At 56.3% G+C, this 18534-nt stretch overlaps 1 protein-coding gene across 1 annotated transcript in view; it reads left to right on the top strand.

Moving 5' to 3' along the window:
• The window catches only part of fads6 (fatty acid desaturase 6), a 1169976-nt gene extending 1151768 nt beyond the window's left edge, over positions 1-18208 (top strand). Inside the window, exon 6 of the mRNA XM_072482983.1 lies at positions 17565-18208. Coding sequence (XP_072339084.1) covers positions 17565-17714 — 150 coding nt within the window. The 3' untranslated portion in view covers positions 17715-18208. The remainder of the gene's footprint in view (positions 1-17564) is intronic.
• The last annotated feature ends 326 nt before the right edge of the window (positions 18209-18534 follow it).

Genomic DNA, 18534 nt, shown 5'->3' on the forward strand with positions numbered 1-18534 from the left:
AGGGAGGGTTGTGATGTGGGAGTGAGGGGAGGGTTGTGATGTGAGAGTGAGGGGAGTGTTGAGATCTGGGAGTGAAGGGAGGGGTGTGGGAGTGAGGGGAGGGTTGGGGTGTGGGAGTGAGGGGAGGGGTGGGGTGTGGGAGTGAGGGGTGGTTGGGGATGTGGGAGTGATGGGAGGTTTGTGATGTGGGAGTGAGGGGAGGGGTGGGGTGTGGGAGTGAAGGGAGGGTTGTGATGTGGGAGTGAGGGGAGGGGTGGGGTGTGGGAGTGATGGGAGGTTTGTGATGTGGGAGTGAGGGGAGGGGTGGGGTGTGGGAGTGAAGGGAGGGTTGTGATGTGGGAGTGAAGGGAGGGTTGTGATGTGGGAGTGAGGGGAGTGTTGTGATGTGGGAGTGATGGGAGAGTTGGGATGTGGGAGTGAGGGGAGGGGTGGGGTGTGGGAGTGAGGGGAGGGTTGTGATGTGGGAGCGAGGGGAGGGTTGTGATGTGGGAGCGAGGGGAGGGTTGTGATGTGGGAGTGAGGGGAGAGTTGGGATGTGGGAGCGAGGGGAGGGGTGTGGGAGTGAGAGGTGGGTTGGGATGTGGGAGGGAGGGGTGGGTTGTGGGAGTGAGGGGAGGGTTGTGATGTGTGAGTGATGGGAGAGTTGGAATGGGGGAGTGAGGGGAGGGGTGGAGTGTGGGAGTGTAGGGAGGGTTGGGGTTTGGGAGTGAGGGGAGCGTTGTGATGAGGGAGTTATGAGAGAGTTGGGGTTTGGGAGTGAGGGGAGGGTTGTGATGTGGGAGTGAGGTGAGGGGTGGCGTGTGGGAGTGAGGGGAGGGTTGGGGTGTGGGAGTGAGGGGAGGGTTGTGATGTGGGAGTGAGTGGAGAGTTGGGATGTGGGAGTGAGGGGAGGGGTGTGGGAGAGAGGGGAGGGTTGGGGTGTGGGAGTGAGGGGAGGGGTGGGGTGTGGGAGTGAGGGGAGTGTTGTGATGTGGGAGTGATGGGAGAGTTGGGATGTGGGAGTGAGGGGACGGGTGGGGTGTGGGAGTGAGGGGAGGGTTGGGGTGTGGTAGTGAGGGGAGGGTTGTGATGAGGGAGTGATGGCAGAGTTGGGGTGTGGAAGTGAGGGGAGGGTTGTGATGTGGGAGTGAGGTGAGGGGTGGGGTGAGGGAGTGAAGGGAGGGTTGACGTGTGGGAGTGAGGGGAGCGTTGTGATGTGGGAGTGAGGGGAGGGTTGTGATGTGGGAGTGAGGGGAAGGTTGTGATGTGGGAGTGATGGGAGAGTTGGGGTGTGGGAGTGAAGGGAGGGTTGTGATGTGGGAGTGAGGGGAGGGGTGTGGGAGTGAGGGGAGGGTTGGGGTGTGGGAGTGAGGGGAGGGGTGGGGTGTGGGAGTGAAGGGAGGGTTGACGTGTGGGAGTGAGGGGAGCGTTGTGATGTGGGAGTGAGGGGAGGGTTGTGATGTGGGAGTGAGGGGAAGGTTGTGATGTGGGAGTGATGGGAGGGGTGGGGTGTGGGAGTGAAGGGAGGGTTGTGATGTGGGAGTGAGGGGAGGGGTGGGGTGTGGTAGTGAGGGGAGGGTTGTGATGTGGGAGTGAGGGGAGGGGTGGGGTGTGGGAGTGAAGGGAGGGTTGGGGTGTGGGAGTGAGGGGAGGGTTGTGGGAGAGAGGGGAGGGTTGGGGTGTGGGAGTGAGGGGAGGGGTGGGGTGTGGGTGTGAGGGGAGGGTTGTGATGTGGGAGTGAGGGGAGAGTTGGAATGTGGGAGTGAGGGGAGGGTTGGGGTGTGGGAGTGAGGGGAGGGTTGTGATGAGGGAGTGATGGGAGAGTTGGGGTGTGGGAGTGAGGGGAGGGTTGTGATGTGGGAGTGAGGTGAGGGGTGGGGTGTGGGAGTGAAGGGAGGGTTGACGTGTGGGAGTGAGGGGAGCGTTGTGATGTGGGAGTGAGGGGAGGGTTGTGATGTGGGAGTGAGGGGAAGGTTGTGATGTGGGAGTGATGGGAGAGTTGGGGTGTGGGAGTGAGGGCAGGGTTGTGATGTGGGAGTGAGGGGAGGGTTGGAATGTGGGAGTGAGGGGAGTGTTGTGATGTGGGAGTGAGGGGAGAGTTGGAATGTGGGAGTGAGGGGACGGCTGGGGTGTGGGAGTGAGGGGAGGGTTGGGTTGTGGGAGAGAGGGGAGGATTGTGATGAGGGAGTGATGGGAGAGTTGGGGTGTGGGAGTGAGGGGAGTGTTGTGATGTGGGAGTGATGGGAGAGTTGGGATGTGGGAGTGAGGGGAGGGGTCGGGTGTGGGAGTGAAGGGAGGGTTGTGATGTGGGAGTGAGGGGAGGGTTGTGATGTTAGAGTGAGGGGAGTGTTGAGATCTGGGAGTGAAGGGAGGGGTGTGGGAGTGAGGGGAGGGTTGGGGTGTGGGAGTGAGGGGAGGGGTGGGGTGTGGGAGTGAAGGGAGGGTTGTGATGTGGGAGTGAGGGGAGGGGTGGGGTGTGGGAGTGATGGGAGGTTTGTGATGTGGGAGTGAGGGGAGGGGTGGGGTGTGGGAGTGAAGGGAGGGTTGTGATGTGGGAGTGAAGGGAGGGTTGTGATGTGGGAGTGAGGGGAGTGTTGTGATGTGGGAGTGATGGGAGAGTTGGGATGTGGGAGTGAGGGGAGGGGTGGGGTGTGGGAGTGAGGGGAGGGTTGTGATGTGGGAGCGAGGGGAGGGTTGTGATGTGGGAGTGAGGGGAGAGTTGGGATGTGGGAGTGAGGGGAGGGGTGTGGGAGTGAGAGGTGGGTTGGGATGTGGGAGGGAGGGGTGGGGTGTGGGAGTGAGGGGAGGGTTGTGATGTGTGAGTGATGGGAGAGTTGGAATGGGGGAGTGAGGGGAGGGGTGGTGTGTGGGAGTGAGGGGAGGGTTGGGGTTTGGGAGTGAGGGGAGCGTTGTGATGAGGGGGTTAAGAGAGAGTTGGGGTTTGGGAGTGAGGGGAGGGTTGTGATGTGGGAGTGAGGTGAGGGGTGGCGTGTGGGAGTGAGGGGAGGGTTGGGGTGTGGGAGTGAGGGGAGGGTTGTGATGTGGGAGTGAGTGGAGAGTTGGGATGTGGGAGTGAGGGGAGGGGTGTGGGAGCGAGGGGAGGGTTTTGCTGTGGGAGTGAGGGGAGAGTTGGGATGTGGGAGTGAGGGGAGGGGTGTGGGAGAGAGGGGAGGGTTGGGGTGTGGGAGTGAGGGGAGGGGTGGTGTGTGGGAGTGAGGGGAGGGTTGTGATGTGGAAGTGAGGGGAGAGTTGGAATGTGGGAGTGAGGGGAGGGATGTGATGAGGGAGTGATGGGAGAGTTGGGGTGTGGAAGTGAGGGGAGGGTTGTGATGTGGGAGTGAGGTGAGGGGTGGGGTGAGGGAGTGAAGGGAGGGTTGAGGTGTGGGAGTGAGGGGAGCGTTGTGATGTGGGAGTGAGGGGAGGGTTGTGATGTGGGAGTGAGGGGAAGGTTGTGATGTGGGAGTGATGGGAGAGTTGGGGTGTGGGAGTGAAGGGAGGGTTGTGATGTGGGAGTGAGGGGAGGGGTGTGGGAGTGAGGGGAGGGTTGGGATGTGGGAGTGAAGGGAGGGTTGACGTGTGGGAGTGAGGGGAAGGTTGTGATGTGGGAGTGATGGGAGGGATGGGGTGTGGGAGTGAAGGGAGGGTTGTGATGTGGGAGTGAGGGGAGGGGTGGGGTGTGGGAGTGAGGTGAGGGTTGTGATGTGGGAGTGAGGGGAGTGTTGTGATGTGGGAGTGATGGGAGAGTTGGGATGTGGGAGTGAGGGGAGGGGTGGGGTGTGGGAGTGAGGGGAGGGTTGTGATGTGGGAGCGAGTGGAGGGTTTTGATGTGGGAGCGAGGGGAGGGTTGTGATGTGGGAGAGAGGGGAGAGTTGGGATGTGGGAGTGAGGGGAGGGGTGTGGGAGTGAGGGGTGGGTTGGGATGTGGGAGGGAGGGGTGGGGTGTGGGAGTGAGGGGAGGGTTGTGATGTGTGAGTGATGGGAGAGTTGGAATGGGGGAGTGAGGGGAGGGGTGGTGTGTGGGAGTGAGTGGAGGGTTGGGGTTTGGGAGTGAGGGGAGCGTTGTGATGAGGGAGTTATGAGAGAGTTGGGGTGTGGGAGTGAGGGGAGGGTTGTGACGTGGGAGTGAGGGGAGGGTTGTGATATGGGAGTGAGGGGAGGGTTTTGCTGTGGGAGTGATGGGAGAGTTGGGATGTGGGAGTGAGGGGAGGAGTGGGGTGTGGGAGTGAGGGGAGGGTTGTGATGTGGGAGTGAGGGGAGGGGTGGGGTGTGGGAGTGAGGGGAGGGTTGTGATGTGGGAGTGAGGGGAGGGTTGTGATGTGGGAGTGAGGGGAGAGTTGGGATGTGGGAGTGAGGGGAGGGGTGTGGGAGAGAGGGGAGAGTTGGAATGTGGGAGTGAGGGGACGGGTGGGGTGTGGGAGTGAGGGGAGGGTTGGGGTGTGGGAGTGAGGGGAGGGTTGTGATGAGGGAGTGTTGGGAGAGTTGGTGTGTGGGAGTGAGAGGAGGGTTGTGATGTGGGAGTGAGGTGAGGGGTGGGGTGTGGGAGTGAAGGGAGGGTTGACGTGTGGGAGTGAGGGGAGCGTTGTGATGTGGGAGTGAGGGGAGGGTTGTGATGTGGGAGTGAGGGGAAGGTTGTGATGTGGGAGTGAGGGGAGGGGTGTGGGATTGAGGGGTGGGTTGGGGTGTGGGAGTGAGGGGAGGGTTGGGGTGTGGGAGTGAGGGGAGGGTTGTGATGTGGGATTGATGGGAGAGTTGGAATGGGGGAGTGAGGGGAGGGGTGGGGTGTGGGAGTGAGGGGAGGGTTGTGATGTGGGAGTGAGGGGAATGTTGTGATGTGTGAGTGATGGGAGGGGTGGGGTGTGGGAGTGAAGGAAGGGTTGTGATGTGGGAGTGAGGGGAGGGGTGGGGTGTGGGAGTGAGGTGAGGGTTGTGATGTGGGAGTGAGGGGAGTGTTGTGATGTGGGAGTGATGGGAGAGTTGGGATGTGGGAGTGAGGGGAGGGGTGGGGTGTGGGAGTGAGGGGAGGGTTGTGATGAGGGAGTGATGAGAGAGTTGGGGGTGTGGGATTGAGGGTAGGGTTGTGATGTGGGAGTGAGGTGAGGGGTGGGGTGTGGGAGTGAGGGGAGGGTAGGGGTGTCGGAGTGAGGGGAGGGTTGTGATGTGGGAGTGAGGGGAGGGTTTTGATGTGGGAGTGATCGGAAAGTTGGGATGTGGGAGTGAGGGGAGGGGTGGGGTGTGGGAGTGAGGGGAAGGTTGTGATGTGGCAGTGAAGGGAGGGTTGCGATGTGGGAGTGAGGGGAGGGGTGGGGTGTGGGAGTGAAGGGAGGGTTGGGGTGCTGGAGTGAGGGGAGGGTTGTGATGTGGGAGTGAGGTGTGGGGTGTGGGAGTGAGGGGAGGGTTTGGTGTGGGAGTGAGGGGAGGGTTGTGATGTGGGAGTGAGGGGAGTGGTGGGGTGTGGGAGTGAAGGGAGGGTTGGGGTGTGGGAGTGAGTGCAGGGTTGTGATGTAGGAGTTAGGGGAGGGTTGTGATGTGGGAGTGAGGTAGGGTTGTGATGTGAGAGTAATGGGAGAGTTGGGATGTGGGAGTGAGGGGAGGGGTGGGGTGTGGGAGTGAGGAGAGGGTTGTGATGTGGGAGTGAGTGGAGGGTTGTGATGTGGGAGTGAGTGGAGAGTTGGGATGTGGGAGTGAGGGGAGGGTTGGGGTGTGGGGGTGAGGGGAGGGGCGGGGTGTGGGAGTGAGGGTAGGGTTGTGATGTGGGAGTGAGGGGAGAGTTGGAATGTGGGAGTGAGGGGACGGGTGGGGTGTGGGAGTGAGGGGAGGGTTGGGGTGTGGGAGTGAGGGGAGGGATGTGATGAGGGAGTGATGGGAGAGTTGGGGTGTGGGAGTGAGGGGAGGGGTGGGGTGTGGGAGTGAGGGGAGGGTTGGGGTGTGGGAGTGAAGGGGGTTGTGATGTGGGAGTGAGGGGAGGGTTTTGATGAGGGAGTGATGGGAGAGTTGGGATGTGGGAGTGAGGGGAGGGTTGTGATGTGGGAGTGAGGGGAGGGCAGTGATGTGGGAGTGAGGGGAGGAGTGGGGTGTGGGAGTGAGGGGAGGGTTGTGATGTGGGAATGAGGTGTGTGGTGTGGGAGTGAGGGGAGGGTGTGTGATATGGGAGTGAGGTGAGGGGTGGGGTGCGGGAGTGAGGGGAGGGTTTGGGTGTGGGAGTGAGGGGAGGGTTGTGATGTGGGAGTGAGGGGAGGGTTGTGATGAGGGAGTGATGGGAGAGTTTGGTTGTGGGAATGTGGGGAGGGTTGTGATGTGGGAGTGAGGTGAGGGGTGGGGTGTGGGAGTGAGGGGAGGGTTGGGGTGTGGGAGTGAGGGGAGGGTTGTGATGTGGGAGTGTGGGGAGGGGTATGGTGTGGGAGTGAGGGGAGGGTTGTGATGTGGGAATGGGGGGAGGGGTGGCCTGTGGGAGTGAGGGGAGAGTTGTGATGTGGGAGTAAGGGGAGGGCTATGGTGTGGGAGTGAGGGGAGGGTTGTGATGTGGGAATGAGGGGAGGGGTATGGTGTGGGAGTGAGGGGAGAGTTGTGATGTGGGAATGAGGGGAGGGGTGGGCTGTGGGTGTGAGGGGAGGGGTGGGATGTGGCAGTGAGGGGTGGGTTGTGATGTGGGAGGGTTGTGATGTGGGAGTGAGGGGAGGCGTGGGGTGTGGGAGTGAGGGGAGGGGTGGAGTGTGGGAGTGAGGGTAGGGGTGGCGTGTGGGAGTGAGGGGAGTCGTGGGGTGTGGGAGTGTGGGGAGTCGTGGGGTGTGGGAGTGAGGGGAGGGTTGGGGTGTGGGAGTGAGGGGAGGGGTGGGGTGTGGGAGTGAGGGGAGGGGTGGGGTGTGGGAGTGAGTGGAGGGGTGGTGTGTGGGAGTGAGGGGAGGGGTAGGGTGTGTGAGTGAGGGGAGGGTTGGTGTGCGGGAGTGAGGGGAGGGTTGTGATGTGGGAGTGAGGGGAGGGGTGGGGTGTGGGAGTGAGGGGAGGGTTGGTGTGCGGGCGTGAGGGGAGGGTTGTGATGTGGGAGTGAGGGGAGGGGTGGGGTGTGGGAGTGAGTGGAGGGTTCTGATGTGGGAATGAGGGGTGCGGTGTGGGAGTGCGGGGAGGGTTGTTGTGTGGGAGTGAGGGGAGGGTTGTGATGTGGGAATGAGGGGAGGGGTATGGTGTGAGAGTGAGGGGAGAGTTGTGATGTGGGAATGAGGGGAGGGGTGGGCTGTGGGTGTGAGGGGAGGGGTGGGATGTGGGAGTGAGGGGTGGGTTGTGATGTGGGAGGGTTGTGATGTGGGAGTGAGGGGAGGCGTGGGGTGTGGGAGTGAGGGGAGGGGTGGGGTGTGGGAGTGAGGGTAGGGGTGGCGTGTGGGAGTGAGGGGAGTCGTGGGGTGTGGGAGTGTGGGGAGTCGTGGGGTGTGGGAGTGAGGGGAGAGTTGGGGTGTGGGAGTGAGGGGAGGGGTGGGGTGTGGGAGTGAGGGGAGGGGTGGGGTGTGGGAGTGAGGGGAGGGGTAGGGTGTGGGAGTGAGGGGAGGGTTGTGATGTGGGAGTGAGTGGAGGTGTCGGGTGTGGGAGTGAGGGAAGGGTTGGTGTGTGGGAGTGAGGGGAGGGTTGTGATGTGGGAGTGAGGGGAGGGGTGGGGTGTGGGAGTGAGGGGAGTCGTGGGGTGTGGGAGTGAGGGGAGGGTTGTGATGTGGGAGTGATGGGAGAGTTGGGATGTGGGAGTGAGGGGAGGGGTGGGGTGTGGGAGTGAGGGGAGGGTTGTGATGTGGGAGTGAAGGGGGGTTGTGATGTGGGAGTGAGGGGAGGGTTTTGATGAGGGAGTGATGGGAGAGTTGGGATGTGGGAGTGAGGGGAGGGTTGTGATGTGGGAGTGAGGGGAGGGCTGTGATGTGGGAGTGAGGGGAGGGGTGGGGTGTGGGAGTGAGGGGAGGGTTGTGATGTGGGAATGAGGGGTGTGGTGTGGGAGTGAGGGGAGGGTGTGTGATATGGGAGTGAGGTGAGGGGTGGGGTGCGGGAGTGAGGGGAGGGTTTGGGTGTGGGAGTGAGGGGAGGGTTGTGATGTGGGAGTGAGGGGAGGGTTGTGATGAGGGAGTGATGGGAGAGTTTGGGTGTGGGATTGAGGGGAGGGTTGTGATGTGGGAGTGAGGTGAGGGGTGGGGTGTGGGAGTGAGGGGAGGGTTGGGGTGTGGGAGTGAGGGGAGGGTTGTGATGTGGGAGTGAGGGGAGGGGTATGGTGTGGGAGTGAGGGGAGGGTTGTGATGTGGGAATGAGGGGAGGGGTGGGCTGTGGGAGTGAGGGGAGGGTTGTGATGTGGGAGTGAGGGGAGGGTTGTGATGTGGCAGTAAGGGGAGGGGTATGGTTGGGAGTGAAGGGGAGGGTTGTGATGTGGGAATGAGGGGAGTGGTATGGTGTGGGAGTGAGGGGAGGGGTGGGGTGTGGGAGTGAGTGGAGGGGTGGGGTGTGGTAGTGAGGGGAGGGGTAGGGTGTGGGAGTGAGGGGAGGGTTGTGATGTTGGAGTGAGGGGAGGGGTGGGGTGTGGGAGTGAGGGAAGGGTTGGTGTGTGGGATTGAGGGGAGGGTTGTGATGTGGGAGTGAGGGGAGGGGTGGGGTGTGGGAGTGAGTGGAGGGTTGTGATGTGGGAATGAGCGGTGCGGTGTGGGAGTGCGGGGAGCGTTGTAATGTGGGAGTGAGGGGAGGGGTGGGGTTTGGGAGTGAGGGGAGGTTTGTGATGTGGGAGTGAGGGGAGGGTTGGGGTGTGGGAGTGAGGGGAATGTTGTGATGTGGGAGTGAGGGGAATGTTGTGATGTGGGAGTGAGGGGAGGGGTGGGGTGTGGGAGTGAGGGGAGGTTTGTGATGTGGGAGTGAGGGGAGGGTTGTGATGTTGGAGTGAGGGGAGGGTTGTGATGTGGGAGTGATGGGAGGGTTGTGATGTGAGAGTGAGGGGAGGGTTGTGATGTGGGAGTGATGGGAGAGTTGGGATGTGGGAGTGAGGGGAGGGTTGGTCTGTGGGTGTGATCGGAGAGTTGGCGTTTGGGAGGGTTGGTTGGGAGGGTTGAGGTATGGGAGTAATGGGAGTGTGGGGTGTGGGAATGATGGGAGGGTTGGGAGTGATGAGAGAGTTGGTATTTTGGGGGGTTGGCGTGTGGGAATTGTCATGATATTCAAGTGAACATCACAGCACATAAACACATACATAATGATAGACCGAGCAACGGACCAATTAACACACATAACACGACAGCCAATCACAGACAAGAGCATACACAGTACAAAACAAGAAATACGACACTTCCTGGACAGTCCATTAGGAGACGGCACATGGCAAGGACCTCAAAGTCAGACACTCACACAGTCACAACGTGCTGAGTACCAAGTCTGATGTATAAATAGTTTAATGGAATAAAACTGTGTTGTACCAATCGCAACCGTGTTGGTTCGTCTGTACCTCAGAGCACCCAACACTTCATGGTACCAGAGGTGAATGGAAACCTACCCACAAATCTGCCATCCTGCGCCATGGACACCGTCAACACACCACAGCCGTTGCAAGTCGCTGGGAAGCTGGGCATAAATTGGACGCTCTCAAGCATCGCTTCAAACTCTTTATGGAAGCCAACGAAAAACAGGGCGCCTCGGACAAAAGGAAGATCGCCATCCTCCTCACCACCGCAGGTCAGCACGCCATCCATGTATACAACTCCCTGGTGTTCGCGGAAGGCGAGGACAAATCTAAATATGACACGGTCCTCCTCAAGCTCGACCAACACTTCGACGTTGAGGTCAACGAGAGCTTTGAGAGGTATGTCTTCCAGCAGCGCCTGTAAGGTAAGGATGAGCTCTTTCAGTCCTTCCTGACGTATCTCCGCATACTCGCGCAGTCCTGCGGTTACGACACCACCTCAGAGTCCGTGATCCGGGACCAGATCGTTTTTGGGGTTGCCTCGGGCACCCTACACCAGCAGCTTTTAAAAATAAAATAGCATCTGCAGTTGAAGCCTGTGTCCTGCATGAGAACGCGACTAGCCGATATGCCCAATTTCAGGCGACCGAATCGGCGCGGAGGGGGTCCTACGCGACCGGATCGGAGAGCCAGGCGACCCACGAGGCTGAACGGGTCCAGGCGATTGAGTTTCTCCGGGCCCGCAGCCCGGACGAGGACGGCCGTTTTGCGCGCTTTTCGAGGCCTCCCGCGCTTATGCGCGCCAAAACCTATGGCACTGAGGGACATGATGCGCAGGTGCGCTTGACGCAAGACCGAACTGCGCATGCGCAGTGGCGTAACGAACGCCACGACGTCATGACCTGCGGCAACTGTGGAGCTGCACATTTAAAAGGGCAATGTCCCGCAAAAACCCGACAATGCCTACGCTGTGGCAAGGTGAGCCACTATGCTGCCTACTGTCGAGCGGCTCAAACTGTGGATCTTCCACATCTCCGACAACCTCGCAGACACGTGCGGACCATTCAGCCTCCACATCACGACATCCAAACCGATGACACAGATGACCAAGACGCCTTCCGGGTTGCGGTCATTGATTGGAACCGGGTCAACACAATCAATCCGGGCGATGAATGGTGTGCCACCCTGATGGTCAACCGATCGCCGATCACTTTTCGCCTGGACACTGGCGCCTCCGCCAACCTCAGAGCATGGTCAGCCTTCTACGCCACCAAGGTCAGACGACCAATCTGGCCGTCCCGGTGCAGGATGGTCGACTACAACGGCAACGTTATCCCGGCTTTGGGACCCTGCCAGCTCCAGGTGACACACAACACACACACGGCCACACTCTCGTTCGAGATAGTCGGCTCATCGAAGGACTCCCTGCTGGGCGCACAGGCATGCAAGGCTCTCCACCTCGTGTAACGAGTCCACTCTCTCTCTCCAGATGGCACATCTGACTTCCGGGATGCAGAGTTCAACGCACAGCTCCAATCACTCCTCGCCCACAACCAGGAGGCATTCGAGGGCATGGGAACACTGCCATACACCTACCAAATTCACCTCAAACCAGACGCCATCCCGGTCATTCACGCACCTCGCAGGGTTCCTGCGCCACTTAAAGACCACCTCAAGCAGCTGCAGGACCTCCAGGACCAAGGGGTCCTATCCAGGGTCACGGAGCCCACGCCGTGGGTCAGCTCCATGGTGTGTGTCAAGAAGCCCTCCGGCCCAAAGCTATGCACCTTCAACACTCCTTTCGGCAGGTTCTGCTATAACAGGATGCCATTTGGCATCATCTTGGCATCCGAGGTCTTTCATAGGATCATGGAGCAGATGATGGAAGGTATCGAAGGGGTGTGCGTATATGTGGATGACGTCATCATCTGGTCCACCACACCACAGGAGCACAAAACTCCAACGCGTTTTTGCCCGCATAAGGGAAAACGGCCTGCGCCTCAACCGAGCCAAGTGTTCCTTTGGCCAGACCGAGTTGAAGTTCCTGGGGGACCATATCTCCCGGTCAGGGGTCCGACAGGATGCAGACAAGGTGAGCGCCATCACAGCCATGCCGCAGCCGGCCGACAAGAAAGCAGTGCTACGCTTCCTTGGCATGGTCAACTTCCTGGGGAAGTTCATTCATAGAACGATACAGCGCAGTACAGGCCCTTCGGCCCACGATGTTGCACCGAAACAAAAGCCATCTAACCTACACTATGCCATTATCATCCATATGTTTATCCAATAAACTTTTAAATGCCCTCAATGTTGGCGAGTTCACTACTGTAGCAGGTAGGGCATTCCACGGCCTCACTACTCTTTGCGTAAAGAACCTACCTCTGACCTCTGTCCTATATCTATTACCCCTCAGTTTAAAGCTATGTCCCCTCGTGCCAGCCATATCCATCCGCGGGAGAAGGCTCTCACTGTCCACCCTATCTAACCCCCTGATCATTTTGAATGCCTCTATTAAGTCTCCTCTTAACCTTCTTCTCTCCAACAAAAACAACCTCAAGTCCATCAGCCTTTCCTCATAAGATTTTCCCTCCATACCAGGCAACATCCTGGTAAATCTCCTCTGCACCCGCTCCAAAGCCTCCACGTCCTTCCTATAATGCGGTGACCAGAACTGTACGCAATACTCCAAATGCGGCCGTACCAGAGTTCTGTACAGCTGCAACATGAACTCCTGACTCCGGAACTCAATTCCTCTACCAATAAAGGCCAACACTCCATAGGCCTTCTTCACAACCCTATCAACCTGGGTGGCAACTTTCAGGGATCTATGTACATGGACACCTAGATCCCTCTGCTCAGCCACACTTTCAAGAACTTTACCATTAGCCAAATATTCCGCATTCCTGTTATTCCTTCCAAAGTGAATCACCTCACACTTCTCTACATTAAACTCCATTTGCCACCTCTCAGCCCAGCTCTGCAGCTTATCTATATCCCTCTGTAACCTGCTACATCCTTCCACACTGTCGACAACACCACCAACTTTAGTATCGTCTGCAAATTTACTCACCCACCCTTCTGCGCCTTCCTCTAGGTCATTGATAAAAATGACAAACAGCAGCGGCCCCAGAACAGATCCTTGTGGTACGCCACTTGTAACTGAACTCCATTCTGAACATTTCCCATCAACCACCACCCTCTGTCTTCTTTCAGCTAGCCAATTTCTGATCCACATCTCTAAATCTCCCTCAATCCCCAGCCTCGGTATTTTCTGCAATAGCCTACCGTGGGGAACCTTATCAAACGCTTTGCTGAAATCCATATACACCACATCAACTGCTCTACCCTCGTCTACCTGTTCAGTCACCTTCTCAAAGAACTCGATAAGGTTTGTGAGGCATGACCTACCCTTCACAAAGCTATGCTGACTATCCCTGATCATATTATAAATCTTGTCTCTTATAATCCCCTTCAAGACTTTACCCACTACAGACGTGAGGCTCACCGGTCTATAGTTGGCGGGGTTGTCTCTGCTCCACTTTTTGAACAAAGGGACCACATTTGCTATCCTCCAGTCCTCTGGCACTATTCCTGTAGCCAATGATGACATAAAAATCAAAGCCAAAGGTCCAGCAATCTCTTCCCTGGCCTCCCAGAGAATCCTAGGATAAATCCCATCAGGCCCCGGGGACTTATCTATTTTCAGCCTGTCCAGAATTGCCAACACCTCTTCCCTACGTAACTCAATGCCATCTATTCTAAAAGCCTGGGTCTCAGCATTCTCTTCCACAACATTATCTTTTTCCTGAGTGAATACTGACGTAAAATATTCATTTAGTATCTCTCCTATCTCTTCAGACTCCACACACAACTTCCCATCCCTGTCCTTGACTGGTCCTACTCTTTCCCTCGTCATTCGCTTATTCCTGACATACCTATAGAAAGCTTTTGGGTTTTCCTTGATCCTACCTGCCAAATACTTCACATGTCCCCTCCTTGCTCGTCTTAGCTCTCTCTTTAGATCCTTCCTCGCTACCTTGTAACTATCCATCGCCCCAACTGAAACTTCACACCTCATCTTCACATAGGCCTCCTTCTTCCTCTTAACAAGAGATTCCACTTCTTTGGTAAACCACGGTTCCCTCGCTCTACGCCTTCCTCCCTGCCTGACCGGTACATACTTATCAAGAACACGCAATAGCTGATCCTTGAACAAGCTCCACTTATCCAGTGTGCCCAACACTTGCAGCCTACTTCTCCACCTTATCCCCCCCAAGTCACGTCTAGTGGCATCATAATTGCCCTTCCCCCAGCTATAACTCTTGCCCTGCGGTGTATGCTTATCCCTTTCCATCATTAACGTAAACGTCACCGAATTGTGGTCACTGTCCCCAAAGTGCTCTCCTACCTCCAAATCCAACACCTGGCCTGGTTCATTACCCAAAACCAAATCCAACGTGGCCTCGCCTCTTGTTGGCCTGTCAACATATTGTGTCAGGAAACCCTCCTGCACACACTGTACAAAAAAACGACCCATCTAATGTACTCGAACTATATATTTTCCAGTCAATATTTGGAAAGTTAAAGTCTCTACCCTGTTACTTTCGCTCTTATCCAGGATCATCCTCACCATCCTTTCCTCTACATCCCTCGAACTACTTGGAGGCCTATAGAAAACTCCCAACAGGGTGACCTCTCCTTTCCTGTTTCTAACCTCAGCCCATACTACCTCGGAAGATGAGTCCCCATCTAGCATCCTCTCCGCCACCGTAATACTGCTCTTGACTAGCAGCGCCACACCTCCCCCTCTTTTGCCTCCTTCTCTGAGCTTACTAAAACACCTAAACCCCGGAACCTGCAACATCCATTCCTGTCCCTGCTCTATCCATGTCTCCGAAATGGCCACAACATCGAAGTCCCAGGTACCAACCCATGCTGCCAGTTCCCCTACCTTATTTCGTATACTCATGGCATTGAAATAGACACACTTCAAACCACCTACCTGAACACTGGCCCCCTCCTGCGACGTCAAATCTGTGCTCCTGACCTCTATACTCTCATTCTCCCTTACCCTAAAACTACAATCCAGGTTCCCATGCCCCTGCTGCATTAGTTTAACCTTGCCTCCCACACGACGGCTCTGCGCCACCTCGTAAAAAAGTGCACAGAGTTCCAGTGGCAACACACACACCAGCTGGAATGGGAGGAGCTCAAACGCAAACTCACCGTTTTTTGACACGTCTCGTGCCACCAAAATCTCAACTGATGCCAGCCAATCCGGCACTGGAGCAGTGCTCCTGCAGCGGGATGACACGGCATCGTGGGCCCCAGTTGCCTATGCATCGCGCGCCATGACCCCCACAGAGCAGCGCTACGCGCAGATCGAAAAGGAGTGCCTGGGCTTGCTAACCGGTTTAGACAAGTTCCATGATTTTGTATATGGTCTTCCCCGGTTCACTGTCGAAACTGACCACTGCTCCCTGGTCAGCATAATAAACAAGGACCTGAACGTGATGACCCCTCGCCTCCAGCGCATCCTACTTAAACTCAGGAGGTACGACTTCCAACTGGTCTACACTCCAGGGAAGGACCTCATCGTGGCGGATGCCCTATCCAGAGCAGTGAGCACGCCGCCAGATGCAGAGGGGTTCGTATGTCAGGTCGAGGCACAGGTGGCTTTCACATCGGCAAATCTGCCGGCTGACGACTCCAGTCTGGCCCGTATTCCATAAGACCATAAGACCATAAGACATAGGAGCGGAAGTAAGGCCATTCGGCCCATCGAGTCCACTCCACCATTCAATCATGGCTGATTTAAACTCCATTTACCCGCTCTCTCTCCATAGCCCTTAATTCCTTGAGAAATCAAGAATTTATCAACTTCTGTATTCGCCGAGAGACTGCGGCCGACCCCCTTCTACAGCCTGTGATGCGCCACATGACGGGAGGGTGGCTCAAAGGGCAGTGCCCGCAGTTCTACACTGTCCGAGACGACCTGGCCATCATTGATGATGTCCTTCTGAAGCTGGACCGGATTGTGATTCCGCACAGCATGCGCAAGCTGGTTCTCGACCAACTGCACGAAGGCCACTTGGGGGTCGAGAAGTGCAGACGGAGGGCCCGAGAGGCGGTATACTGGCCGGGCATCAGTGACGATATTGCCAACATGGTGCTCAAATGTACAACCTGCCAAAGGTTTCAGCCGGCGCAACCTCCTGAAACGCTTTTGCCCCATGAGCTGGTTACGTCCCCCTGGGCGAAGGTGGGTGTAGACCTGTTTCACGCGCTCGGCAGGGACTATGTCATCATAGTTGACTACTTCTCAAACTACCCAGAAGTCATACGCCTGCACGATCTGACGTTGCCTGCTACCATCAGGCCTGCAAAGACACCTTTGCTCGCCACGGCATTCCGATGACTGTCATGTCGGACAATGGGCCCTGTTTCGCCAGCCAGGAATGGTCATTGTTTGCTGCCTCGTATGGCTTCACACACGTGACGTCCAGCCCTCTGTACCCCCAGTCCAATGGAAAGGCGGAGAAGGGCGTTCACATTGCCAAGCGGCCCTCTGCAAGGCTGCTGAAGCCGGGTCGGACTTCAACCTCGCCCTGCTGGCCTATCGCTCGGCCCCACTAGCCACTGGTCTCTCACCAGCACAGCTGCTGATGGGTCGCGCCCTCAGAACCACTGTGCCTTCCATCCTGGCACCAACTATAGACCATGTTCCGGTACTGCATAGGATGCAACTGCAGCGCGGTCGCCAGAAGAGATCGTATGACACACAGGCAACTGATCTTCCCGCCCTGGCCCCTGGAGACGACGTCCACATCCACCTACCAGAAGGTGGCTGGTCAGCACCTGCCGAAGTTCTCCAACGCGTGGCTCCCCGCTCGTTCCTGGTACGCATGCCTGATGGACCCGTGCGTAGGCGCAATCGCCGGGCTCTTCGCCTACTTCCACGCTCGCTACGAGACCTTATACTGACACCGTGTCCTCCTGAGGTTCCTGATAGCGACTTCGTGGAGCTGCCTGCTACCATGCCCCTTCCGGCGCCGCCCGTGGCCAGGCCCACACCTCAGCCGGTGGTTCCCGACCCACCCTTGAGGCGGTCAACCCGAATTCGTCGCCCACCTACTAGACTGGACTTATGAGACTGTTTACACGTTGAACTCATGCAACCACTGTTTTAACATGTCTATGTTTTTCTCGTTACAGGCATTCATTTTATCGTTCCACATTTCCACGTTGTTTTCTTTTTGTTTTGTTACAACCTTGTTAGCATGTCACACCCGACATCGCCCCTTGTATATAGTTAAGCCCCATGTACATGCTGTAAATATTACACGCACACGCATTTAGCTGCACTCAGGACACATTTCTATTTCTAACCACGTAGGCACATAATCTTGTAAAAAAAGGGGGGATGTCATGATAGTCAAGTGAACATCACAGCACATAAACACATACATATGATAGACAGAGCAACGGACCAATTAGCACACATAACACGACAGCCAATCACAGACAAGAGCATACACAGTACAAAACAAGAAACACGACACTTCCTGGGCAGTCCATTAGGAGACGGCACAGGGCAAGGACCTCAAAGCCAGACACTCAGACAGTCACCACGTGCTGAGTACCAAGTTTGTTGTATAAATAGTTTAACAGAATAAAACTGCGTTGTACCAATCGCAACCGTGTTGGTTCGTCTGTATCTCAGAGCACCCAACACTTCAGGAATGATGGGAGGGTTGGGAGTGATGGGAGAGTTGGCATTTTTGAGGGTTGGTTGGGAGGGTTGGGGAATGGGAGTAATGGGAGTGTGGGGTGTGGGAATGATGGGAGGGTTGGGAGTGATGGGAGAGTTGACATTTTGGAGGGTTGGGGTGTGGGAATGATGGGAGTGATGGGAGAATTGGTGTTTTGGGGGGTTGGGGTGTGGGATTGATGGGAGGGTTGGGAGTGATGGGAGAGTTGGCATTTTGGGGGGTTGGGGTGTGGGAATGATGGGAGTGTTGGGAGTGATGGAAGAGTTGGCATTTTGGAGGGTTGGGGTGTGCGAATGATGGGAGTGTTCGGGTCTCTGTGGCATTTGGTAAAGCTAAATTTTCCCTCACAGGAAAGCTGAATAGTGATTTAGTGCTCTTTCTGAACCGTTTCATTTTATCATTAACAGGTGAAGCCTATTGTGTCAAAGTACTTCAAGCAACACAACATCCCCTACAATGAGGACGGGTATCTCTCCCGCCTTCGCTTGTTCATTGACAAGTATGAGGAACTGATGGTCGATGCCCCACGGCTCACTGAGTTAGTGGGTATTCAGTGACAAAGTGAACAGGCTGCCTGACAGTGTGGTGTCCCCTCAACAATGAGCATCCTTAATCACCTTCAAAGATACCCAGCATTATACTACTGTTTATCGGGGATTGGACAATCGTTTAAAGGGGAGTTACAGAAATGTTCCATGGCGTAACTGATTAATAAGAAATGTATAATTGTCTAATGTGAGTTACACAATGTTTAAGGGGAATTAATTACTCTACTGTTTAAAGTAGAATTGGACAATTGTTTAATGGGGAAATACACAATTTAAAAGGTAAGTTACGCATTTTTAAAAAAGGAAATAGACAATTCTATAATGGGGAATTGAGCAAATTGTTTAATAGGAGTCACAAAGCTGTTTAAAGGGGGAATATGGAATTGTTTAAGGGAGTTAAATGATTTGTGCTCCTGACTAAAGTCAGCATGTACCTGAGCCTCCAGTGTTCACTGTGATGCTCATTGCCAGCAGCAGTCGGTCAGAGCTCACCAATAAAGCTGTTTGGGGAAGTGACAGTGGTGGGTCAGTGCGGGGATGGGGTGTGTAGCATTCCCACCTCGGAGTCACAAATCCTCCAGATCCTCCTCACAGTGAAGGCTGCCACAGTCTTTCTGATGTGATGTTAAATTTCAGATGGCTGCGTTCGAAGATGATCAATGGAGCTATTCCCCAAGTCCTGACCAATACTTAATTCTGCCCACATTCATAAACAATGGATGAATCTGGTCGTTATCACAGTGCTGTTAGTGAGAGCTTGCTGAGCAAACACTGACTGCTATTTTCCTGCATTGCAACAGTGACTGACAACACATGGGCGGCATGGTGG

The sequence above is a fragment of the Scyliorhinus torazame genome, chromosome 18, assembly GCF_047496885.1.
Source record: "Scyliorhinus torazame isolate Kashiwa2021f chromosome 18, sScyTor2.1, whole genome shotgun sequence".
Taxonomy (NCBI): domain Eukaryota; kingdom Metazoa; phylum Chordata; class Chondrichthyes; order Carcharhiniformes; family Scyliorhinidae; genus Scyliorhinus; species Scyliorhinus torazame.